The 12072-nt window shown below is 37.6% G+C and overlaps 1 protein-coding gene across 2 annotated transcripts in view; it reads left to right on the top strand.

Annotated features, from left to right (window-relative positions):
* The window catches only part of LOC134210958 (ribose-phosphate pyrophosphokinase 1), a 32789-nt gene extending 20961 nt beyond the window's left edge, over positions 1-11828 (top strand). For both annotated transcript variants that reach the window (XM_062687416.1, XM_062687417.1), the window contains 3 exons: positions 9661-9759; positions 9887-10345; positions 11000-11828. In XM_062687416.1, the coding sequence (XP_062543400.1) occupies positions 9661-9759; positions 9887-10345; positions 11000-11092 (651 nt within the window). In that variant the 3' untranslated portion in view covers positions 11093-11828. The remainder of the gene's footprint in view (positions 1-9660; positions 9760-9886; positions 10346-10999) is intronic.
* The last annotated feature ends 244 nt before the right edge of the window (positions 11829-12072 follow it).

The raw sequence follows: 12072 nt of genomic DNA, 5'->3' as shown, positions 1-12072 counted from the left end.
AACAAAAAAAGAGCAGAATCAAACAAGAAATATCATTTAGAAAACGAAACAATAATTTCAACATAGAAAGATATTTTCTTCCTAAAAAATCACGAACTGATGATGGTAACTGGTTATATAATTTTAAAATATCTACAAAAAAAATATTTCTAGGAGAAACGTAATTAGAACAATGGAAAACTATATGATCGATATCCTCATAAGATTGACCACACTCACATAAATTAGAGTCTTTGATATTTAATCTTTATAAATGGCTATTACAAATATAATGATTCGATATTAACCTAGAAAAAGTACAAATAAAATTTCTACTAAGGGGCCATCCACAAAGTACGTCACGCTCCTAGGGGGGAGGGGGGGTTCCGAGCAGCGTGACGACTCATACAAAAATTTTAGAATGTTAATACAAATAGTGTGACGAAGGGGGCAGGGGGGGGGGTTGAAAATCGCCAATTTTTGCGTGACGTACTTTATGGATCTTCCCTAATTGATAATTTAGAAAACCATGGATTTTTATCAACTATTGGTAAAATTGAATGACACCAACGACCTTTATCACTAGAGTCCCAAGACAATTGCCAAGTATTTTTAGAATATTGTTTTAGTTTAACAAAATATTCAGAGGATGATATATTGCGATTAAAAACAACACCACAACGCACACCCAATTTGGCTAAACTATCTGCCTGTTCATTGCCATAAATTTTACAATGAGCAGGAACCCAAACCAGTTTAATAATGAAACCTTGTAAATGTAATTTAAACAACAATTCTTTTATCATTAAAACTATATGGTGAGTTTTAGATTTAAAACTATTAGACTTAATTGCTTTAAGACAACTTAAACTATCAGAACATATTTCAAAAAAATCTGGAGAATATTTCTGAATTAAACTACATGTAAAAAATATAGCACGGCAGCTTATGTCAAAGGCAGACCATCATAAAAGTGTTTCATGGACAAATCAGCAGAATTCGAAGGAGTTTCACTATTCTACAAAGATTACCGCTTAGGGTGGCCATGTTGCCCCACTCTCTCCGTCGGATTGCTTATCCAGAAAACAGGAGTACTGATCACGGTACGGTTTCAAATCGTTTCGAATTCCGTGGTAATAGTACGTCCTTGTGATAAATACAAATGACAGACATAGAAAGCAAGGAAATTTAGGGAGAATTCTATATAATTTTGATAACCTTATGGAAAGGTGGGTAGAACTCTTGAGGGACTAGATCGTCCCCTGTTTTACCAAGAACCAGAGTAGTGGTGCTCTATATTCTATATGATTAAGAATGATATAATAAGAGAGAATATATATCAAACTTGTAAATTTGAGCCAGTTCAACTGTGTTTTATTGGACGACATGATCCTTGTACGGCTGGAGAACTGCTTCAACAGTAATTAACTTGTCATTTTTATGAACCGGGGATTGAATACCTTCTTTTTCATTTATTTATTTGAGATTAGTGTCTTTATAAACGATAGGGTAGCTATTTATGACTGTCTAATTTATTCATGTTTCAGCTTAATTGTTTGTGTTTTTAAATAAAACTTAAATTTGAAGTTATGATCCATCTCAACCTGAAAGCTGCGAACTCGATCGAATCACATTTTCAATTACTATGTCTGAAATTCGATTCATGCATATGCACATGGGATAGATTTAGTTCGGAAAAAGTATTGGAGGGTAACCACTTCTTTCGGTGGGGTTTGATCCCACGAAACCAGTAAGCTAGACAGGTGCTTTCCCTACTAAGCTATGAAGGTTCTCCATCGTCCTACGCAGCTTAGCCAACCAACCAAGCCACAATGATTTAACTCTGACAATAAAATGACCAAAATGACTTTAAAATATTATGAAGTTAGTTAACAGTAGACCTCGCGATTCCCTCCGATTCAGTTGTAACAGCGTCTTCTTAGACGACATGTTCCGTGTACTGCTGGCGAACTGCTTTGAAAGGAATTATGCAACGGTATCGTCAAAGAGGTTCTACCAGAGACGTAAAATTTCATGTAATGTTTGGACATTCATTACCTGTTGAATCTTGTTTGGGGGCGATTCCAATGCACGATGCTGTTAAGACCACCATGATAATATTCGGTGTTTTCTTGAAATGAGCCTCAGAATATGAGGTGGTTCAAACAGTAAGTTGGCATTTTTTGATAAATACTTGGTGAATGGTTCTGAACTTTGGCCTTTTGATTCAGTTACAGATGCTTTCCCTAAATAATATTCGAAATTTTAGCTGTTTATTCATCAAAATCTAATGCGATTTTATTGTTCAAAATACGTTTCCATCAGTTTTCTAATTCATCATCAACTAATAAAACTGACTCTTGTGAATAATGATTAACTACCTAACTACCAAATTTTCAAAGCGACTCAATTTTTGTAGGCGGAGTTGCGAACGTTGATTTGATGAATCTGATAGCACTTTTACGCGTACCAGAGTCATCAATACGTATTAGAATGCTTCTGTTACCTGTTGATGGTGTTGGTCTGCGTGGAACTGCTGTTGGATTCGTCCGAGCGACGTTTGAATTTTTGCCCAGGGTTGCCACATTTAAATCTGTATTTTTGCCCCAGAAAATCTTCATATCTGTATTTCAAGTCAAAAAATCTGTATTGAAAATCTGTATACATCTGAACCAAATTAAAATCGTCTTTAATAAAGTTAGTTTTGAAAGACATGTCATTTAGCAATTTTTTTTGCACATTTCACATTTCACAAAATCGATTTTTTCTCGAACAAATTTTTGCCATTACAATTGAATTTATTGTAATTCTATTGCCGACATTTTACTGGCAATAGAATTTATTGTACCTCTGTTGGAATAACAATATGGCACTTTAATTGGTATGATATAAAAACAATAGAATTTAATGCTCAATTATAAATATATTGTATTTTTATTATATTTTATTGCAACTCTATTGTATTTTTTTTTATCCGGGGGGAATATGACTTTATTCACAACAACTTTATTGGACTAATATTCAGCCACACTGAAAAGAAGCACTGATAAACTGTTTCAAAGCATTTCAAATATGATCAATGATAGTTAGATCTGATTCTTTGGTATTATTTTTAGAGCGTTATCCGAAACCACATGTATAAAAATATAATCTGAATGTATTGAAATAATAATTTGATCGAATTTCAAAATCATTGAATTTTTGGTCTGTGTCTTAGTAGGGGAACGTAGGAACGGGTTAAGCATTGCCGAACAAAGCAATCAGGTAGCTCCAACTGAATACTCCATTTAAAAAAAGTAGATATTGGGGGCGATTCAAATACGACGTCCACTACTTGAGATTTCTAGACCCCACCCCCTCCGTCACGCTTTTTTTGTATATATAGTACATGTACTGTGACAAAATCTTAGCCTCCTAAAATTTGTGAGATCATTTTTGAGCGACCCCTTGTTCTGCATCAATTAATGCAATTATAAGTAGGTAAATGAAAAACCTTTAACCTTTTGTCTGTGCTCTGGGGTCAATATGACCCCAGACCACTTTGAGTGGCTGCCATTTTTTTAGTTTTCAACCGATTCTCCTTATTTTTGGTAGTTTAATAAAACTCGCCGGGATCTGTCTCCTAGGTGCAAATTCGAAAATTCTTGAAATTATGCGTTACAGTGTACTTTTTTCAAAAAACTTACGTTGTCTGTGCTCTGGGGTCAAATTGACCCCAAATTGAAATTTCTATAACTTTTTTAATGTTTGACCAATTTTGTGTTTTTGGGGCTGTTTCGAAAGATAATCTAATTTCTTTCGTTACCAAAGATTGACTTTAGGTGGGCGGGTACATCGCGGGGAGGGGTTTTCGTAAAATGGGGTACAAAAACAGTGATTTTTCATGCTTATTTTACTTATATCTGAAAATCCTACCCATTTTGAACTGCACCTTTTCAAAAAGATTATGCAGGAAGGCGTGTGCTTTGACATGAGGCAATGATTAGTTTAGAACTTGGTCGCTAGGTGGCGGTATATTTGAATTCATTATTTTAGACTACTCAAGTAATTCCGATATATGAAATTTTCCTCATTGTAAATATTCTTATCGCACAAATTTGAAATTTGTAAATATGACGTCTTCAACAAAATTCGTCTGGTGGGAATGGACTGTCATGTGATGGATTAAATAATTAGGAAATTTACAAATAGGCGGCGTTAGTGTACTTGCAATATTCTTGCATATTTGAAATATTGCTTTAGCTTGAGATTCCTCATACCTACACCCAAGTTGTATTCGGCAACATTGTACAGGATGTCCAGGACTACAAAGCGGTGCTCAATATAATGAACACTTCTTCACTTCTAGTGAGCTGTTATATTTGAGTATATTGTTCCATGTGAGATCTGATGTATTTTGGTTTGTAGCATTTTTGGCAAACATGAATGTTGTGGTAGAGTTCATCAAAAGTTTTCTTTATATTCAACCTGCTTCAGCGATGCTGCAAATAATAGAATGTGTTTACAGAATATGTTTTAGGTCATCCAAGAAAACCCTGGAATTAAGGCCTTTGGGTCTACATGCGTAACCAAAGATCAGCCAATTTGCCGTCTATTTGTAAAATTACTAATTATTACTTCCGTCACAAGACAGTCCATTCCCACTAGACGACCTTTGATCAAGACCTCATTTTAACAAATTTTAAATTTGTTCGATAAGAATATTTCCACCAACGATAATTCTAGATATCGGAATATCTTGAGTAGTCTAAAATAATGAATTCAAATATACCACCACCTGGCGGCCAAGTTCTAAACTTATCAACGCCTCATTCCAAAGCACACGCCTTCCTGCATAACCTTTTTAAAAAAGGTGCAGTTCAAAATGGGTAGGATTTTTGGATATAAGTAAAATTATCATGAAAACCTATGAAAACCAGTGTTTTTGTACCCTTATTCACTAAAAGCCCTCCCCGCGATGTACCCGCTCAACAATAGTCAATCTGAAAACGACCTGAAAGATGATTAAATTATCTTTCGAAACAACCCCAAAAATCCAAAATCGGCCAAACAATAAAAAAGTTATAGCAATTTCAATTTGGGGTCAATTTGACCCCAGAGCACAGACAACGTAAGTTTTTTTGAGCACAGACAGAAGGTTAATATACAAATCACAAATAGACATAGTTATCGAAATATCAAAAGATAACAAAATAAGACATCAAACACATCATTATGAATTATTTAATCATTTTTTGTATCTTGTAATAAAGCGAGTTTGTTGCCAACCTACCGCACGGAAATGTTACAGATTATGGGACTGACCATATCCACTAAACCGACCTTGGGCTAAAACCCCGTTTCCCCCGGGACTGCCATTCAGTGTTACTTCTGTGAGATAGGCAGTACTTAACGTACTCCTCCCTTTCGGTTCATAGTTCGTGCACTTTTTAACATTGAGGCTCTCTCGTTTGTGCCAGTAAATATACCTAATCCTTGAGCCCTTTAGATCTTTTCGTTGTGCTATTCATATAGTCCCCGACGGCGGATCTATCTTACTCCGACGGGGAGTCATTCATCGGCGGAAGCTCCCCAATTACCGAAAACAACCATCAATAGATGGCTATTATATTACCATTACTATTCTCTCACCAGCATATTCATAGATCCTAAGCGCTTTCTCACTTCAACGAGTGACCAGACGAGTGCCTAGGTCGGTCCAAATATTCCTGGTGAAGATAGCTTCTGGTTTAATGGTGCCATGACTACCCAAATCCGATGCATTCGCATCGGACGATCAACTAGTTCCCGGTGGTGAACCTAGCCTACTTCGATTAACCGATTTCGCATGCCCTAGAGACGTTCGGCTTCCTGCTTAACCGTTAAGCCATTCAGTTTCCGCCTTGATCATGGATAGTCCACGGCGGTGGATCAGACGGGGAGTTCCCCGACGTTGAAAGCTTCCCCGTAACAGACGATCTGTCTCAGGTGCCGAGGTCGATCCAAATATTCCGGGTGGGGATAGCTGCCTGTTCAATGGTGCTCCGACGATCCGAAGACGGTGAGTTCGCACGAAACGATCTACTCGATGAATCATCGATGGTGGATCTAGCCTACTACGATAACCATTGAGCCATTCAGCTCCAGTCTCGATCGCAAACGACTCGGATAGTTCCCGACGGCTGATCTATCCTACTCCGATGAGAAGTTCTCCGACAGCGGGAGCTCCTCCGCAACCGGCCGTGACGCCACGCTTTGTGACTACGCGCTCGCCGCAAGTTGACAATAGTTGCGACGTTGGTAGCTAGGAGAAGGGGAGTTGGTAGCTGGGAGAAACATCCGGTATCTGGGAGGCATGTGTCGCAGCTTGTGCTCATCGCCGACACCCAGTCCAGCCGGAGCAACGATCAGAGCTGGAGTTTGCGATATGTGTCCAGCAGGCACTGTTGAACGCATTCCGCACGCCGAGTGTTCTTACAGCGCCATAATGAATACCGCGCCCCTTGCATTTGATGGCGACCTCAACGGTGAGGATTCCTAGTACCGTCACCTTTTTTGGTACCGATACTACGGTACTTAGAAAGTCCAGTACCGGGAAAATATCGGTAGTAGAGTATTTTTTATTGATGTCAAGTATTTATCTGAATTTTCCACCTGTGCATTTGTCCTTTCTACCTTCAGTTTAGAATGACTTAGACGTACATTCGGTCATTGTAACATATTGGGAATTCTAAGAATTTTCGATGTTATTTTTAAATACCTGCACTTTGAAGAATGGAGATTTAATATCATCAAATCATAAAGTGGGGAACCAAAATGTGCAAAAGGTACATACATTCAAAAATTATATTTAAATATGCTTTAAATTATCTGTTTGTTGTATCAAAGAAACTGTCAGTCGAGGTTCTGCATACTTTTTGCTCTAAATTCTCTAGATCTGGAAACGATTTTAAAGACATCAGATAAGAAATACTAATTTTTATTTTATGATACAAAATCTTTAAGCAATGCAATGATACAACTTCCTGTGCCTGGCACCGCGGCATAGTTGCAATAATAGAGTTCTCTTTTGTTGTCTCGTATTCATTACTCAAAATTGGAACAAGGCCAGCCATTGTATGGGTATTTATCTTGTGTGGAAAGTTCAATGGATACACTATGCCCAGGATTGGCAATCCTACGCCTTTGCTCGCAAAGCCACTGGAGGAGACCCCGCAGGAAAAACCTCCCTTATTCTTCTTCGCTGTTAAAATGAAACTGTGATAGATATTTTGTTTGGAAAATATGCATTTTTTCAGGGTTGGCCAAATTAGGCACTAAGGTTTCAAAAACCGGTACACTTACCCACCCTATGGCTGGTTCGGAAAGTTGTGATTTTCTGAAAATATTTTGTCCCTTTCCTAATTCCTGCGTATTTAAATTTCATTCCAAATACTGATTTGTCAGTACTGTAAATACTGGTTCTCAGGGGTGTTTGGTATCAGTACTTTCGGTACCGAAAATTGCCGTTATTCTCGGTACCGGTACTACCGGTACCACATCCCTACGCCTAGAGCAGACAGCCCTATCTGAAAGCCGAATGGCTTGCACGACAATCCTCCCGCTTCATCCACGTACGGCGACAGTCTGTTCAGGATTAACTTCTCCAGTAGCTTCCTTACAGTATCTATGAGACAGATTGCTCTGTACGCTGAGGGGTCTGCTGGTGGCTTGCAAGGTTTCATAGATTTTTCGAAATGAATTATGAAGGCCTGAGTTTGTATTTAATAGCAGTTCTTATAGTTTTTTCAAAATGTTTCCATTTTCCTTAAAAACTTGTTTGTTATTGATTAAAAATGTGTAATAAAATTATGGTCAAATACGATGAACTATCAGGACCTTACCTAATTCAGTTCTATCCAATAGAATCAATGGACATTCGCTTTGACGTCGATAGAATTCGCACGTACAAAGCAACTAAAAATTACCACTCTTATCTATTTGAAGGGAATTGAAGAAGAAAAAGAATACGGACCCACAGAAATTTGCTTATTAGTGAACTAACCGTAACTGCACACGGGCGACAGGCAGTTTACTGGCAGAGTGGCTGACGGACAGTGTAACAGCAGGCAATTTGCTGATGTTCTAATAGTATGAACCCAACATTTTAAAACACATAATATATTTTGCTTTGAGTCGTCTCCACTGTTCGTCGATCTATTCCAATTTTTGACAGTAGTGCAATAGCTTTGGTATATTCTACTGTAAAATTTTTGTATAGTTCGTTGACCTGACCAGTGAAAACGGTCTTATTAACTATTGTTTCAAATTGGTTTGTTCATAGATAATTCTATTCTATCGTGTAAACGAGTTCTATTCACGTACCTATCTGATACTTGATGATATCCCATATGAATAGAAAATCCAACAAAGATGGGACTGACATGCGATCATAGGCAGTACAGATCCCCCTTAATGAACCTACGCCAAATGGAGTAACCCTCTCCACTATACTCGGTTTTGGGCCAATCGCTTCCAGTCGTCCTGAACGTTTAGCGTCCTTAGGTCGCATCGTGTACGCAGTCTACTCGTCTTACGAGTTCCTGTTTATAGTTGAGTACTGCCTGTAGCACCTAACGCTCATATACTCTGAAAGCTCCCGGATCAGCCCCTTTAACGTCTATGTTTCGTATAAAAGCTACTATACTCATAGTGGCTTTTTATTTTATTTTTTGCTGGGTTAGCTTTATGCTCTATGCTTAGTTTTGGCTTTCAAGTACCAAAACCAATTCGCTCAATAGGTGAGCGATGAAGCATGACTCATCGAGCGCCTAATTTCATCGATCTATAAAGCTCATATCAATGCTATAGACAATGACAATTTTTGATGGTGATCTGATTCTGTTAATGCCTGATGTTAACAACTTTTTCTATTATGAAAAGTGTTTTTTGTTATACAAAGAAAAGTGTTAAGTCTCTGTTACTAGTTTATAGCTTTACTAATGTTGTTTTGAGGCCTATTTTTTGATTTTTGGCTGAATTGGCTGAAAAAATATCACCTCCATTCATCAATGACACACAGATTCTAATTGCTCTTCTTTCCTTGTGTGAAATGTATCTCTCTAGGATTATGTACCAGACGTTTATACTGTGAGTAGTGACTTGGGAAGCGTTTCCTAGCAATTATTGATTACGCTGGCGAGTGTGTCTTCCTACGGCGTGAAGCTATTTACTTTTTCTATTACTCTCCAAACTTAACGTGCACTTCCACTGAAAATCCGCTCCCAAAATTCTATTGTTCCCAACATTGTAGATAGTATCCCTAGAAATTTCTTCTGGTTTATTGATTTTGAAGCAGTTTGGTGTGATCTTGAGAATGCTTTCACAGAATAAAAACAAAACCTCAGAAATAGGACAAGTAGAAACTTAGGAATAACCTCAATTTAGCGGCGCCTGAGAGGATTCTCAGTTGCAGAGTAACTCTCGTTTCATAGGTCACGTGTTTTAGTCCAATCATATCAACTGGCACTCATGATTAAAAGCATGTTGGGGAGAAAAATCTTTCAACTCATCGACAAAACATTGCAGCGATTTCTAATCTTGGCAGCAACGCAGAACTAACCGGATTGACATTTTTTTTTTCTATTTTGGGTTTTCAAACAATTGGTAATATGTTTGCGCATTAGGGTACTAATTTGGATATGAAATACATCTCTTTCGCAGAGTCGTGCTCCAATTTCGGCAAAGTTGGTGGCCAATATGCTGTCAGTAGCCGGTGCTGATCATATCATCACGATGGATCTGCATGCTTCACAGATTCAGGTAAGATTTTACAAGATAAAAAACCAAAGAGTTGAACGGGACACGTCCTTTGCAAAATCTTTGCCTACACCATGTTATATTTCTGAACGGCTTAGTTCATAATGTGACCGTTCTGTTCCTCTTTTAGGGTTTCTTTGACATCCCAGTGGACAATTTGTACGCCGAACCAGCAGTGCTCAAGTGGATCCGGGAGAACATTGCCGAATGGCGAAACTCCATCATTGTGTCCCCGGATGCCGGCGGTGCCAAACGTGTCACGTCAATTGCCGACCGACTAAACGTAGAGTTTGCGCTGATCCACAAGGAGCGTAAGAAGGCAAACGAAGTCGCCTCGATGGTACTGGTTGGTGACGTGAAAGATCGGGTTGCTATCCTAGTGGACGATATGGCCGACACGTGCGGCACCATTTGCCACGCTGCGGAAAAGCTAAGGGAAGCGGGCGCCACTAAGGTGTACGCCATTCTCACGCATGGTATATTCAGTGGACCGGCGGTCTCGCGGATAAACAACGCTTGTTTCGAGGCTGTAGTCGTGACGAATACCATACCTCAGGATGGGCACATGAAAGATTGCCCCAAGATTCAGGTAAGTTACGTTTTGAAAATTGAGACTTGAAGACATCTTGACTGGAACTCTGTTTTTACCTGCGACCATACATTCCTCTCTACGGATTAATTTTGAAGTTTGCACCCAAATGGCATGATGCGAGTAGCTTCACAATGCTCAATTGCCATAATGAGAATGATTGAAATTATCGACAAAAAATCTTGGAATTTATTGTCACACATGCCTTGGAACTTTTATCGTATAATTACGCGATTGTGAACTAGTTTTTTGGAAAGGCGATTATTGCCCTAATTTGAACTATTTTCAATCAAAATGTACCCAACAGAAAGCAGAGATTGCGATATATCTGGTAGTAATATGCTGAATAGAGAAAGTATAAGACGGCTGAAATTTCAAGATCAACTACAGTCAGGCCTATTAAAAAAAAAATCTTAGATATAACCAGTTGCTTAATTCTAAAGATTATTCGACTAAAATTCCAGCTTGTTATGATTGTTTCAATTTCAATAGCAATTTATCGGAATTTTGCATAATGCTTGGTGCACACAATGTCCTACAAAATAACATACGTCTCTGGATAGTTGTCGGGTCGGATAAAATGTTTTGATCATATGATTCTCAGTGTTAATTATTTACATAATACCTACTACAATTTCATTTTCGTTTTCACAGTGCATTGATGTTTCCATGATGTTTGCCGAGGCTGTACGTCGAACACACAACGGTGAAAGTGTTTCCTATCTATTTTCGAACGTGCCCTACTAAATATGACGCATCGTGTACCTGGACAGTACTGGGAGGGTGAAAAAAAAAATTAAACTAGGTTACGAAATTGTGGACGCCATTTTTTCTAACATTTATATTTTCCCGTATATTTTGCAAAAGAATGAAAACATTTATATGATATGACCATTATATATTTTTTGTTTGCTATTAAAAGACTCCCAAGTACATATCTCAAAGCATTATTGAGAAATAATCTGCAACAATTGGATTAAGCTAAATGAAATAATTCCTCAATTTCTGAAAATCATGTATGACGCGGCAAAAGCAAAAACTAGACAGGGGCATCGTATTTGGTGCAGCATCATCATTTGCTATTCAATTTATTGGTTTCCTTCCTTAGAGGTGGGGAGCCCACACGAGCCATTTTTCCATTTCATGCATAGCATGAGTTTTTGCTTCCGTTTATGATTCATATAAAAGTAAAAATAAACATCTTTAAAGTAACGAAATATGAAGTAGAGCAACACGTTTTGCCGATCATAGAAAGTAGTTTTGTTATAGTGAGCCACTCCAGCTGATGCCGGAACGAGACTCTTAAGAACATCAATTATATAATTGGTTTTTATAGACAAGCACACGTTATTGCGATGAAAATGAGAGATAATAATTTAAATCAAACTATTATGTAAACTATAACAACATACAGTTCTAATTTTTATGCTAATTGCTATTAAACAGGAGAGAAATAAAAAGAAATAGTATTACAATAGTAAAACGCAATGTTCTGTATTTGATTTATCCGAATTTAGTCCTACTTCGTCTTTTATCTCAAATTATGATTCACAATATGCCTGAGCTCTGATTTCGTCAATCCTCCCGTTCACGTTATATACAAATTCCATAACCATTTGAGATCCAAATTATAAAAAAAAAATAGAAAGCTTAGTACAAAATGATGTTTGTTATCAAAAATAAAATTTTGGCAACATATTTTATTTTTATTAGTAAATAAATATTTT

The sequence above is a fragment of the Armigeres subalbatus genome, chromosome 2 (genome assembly GCF_024139115.2).
Source record: "Armigeres subalbatus isolate Guangzhou_Male chromosome 2, GZ_Asu_2, whole genome shotgun sequence".
Classification (NCBI taxonomy): Eukaryota; Metazoa; Arthropoda; class Insecta; order Diptera; family Culicidae; genus Armigeres; species Armigeres subalbatus.
This window is presented reverse-complemented; position numbering and strand designations above follow the sequence as displayed.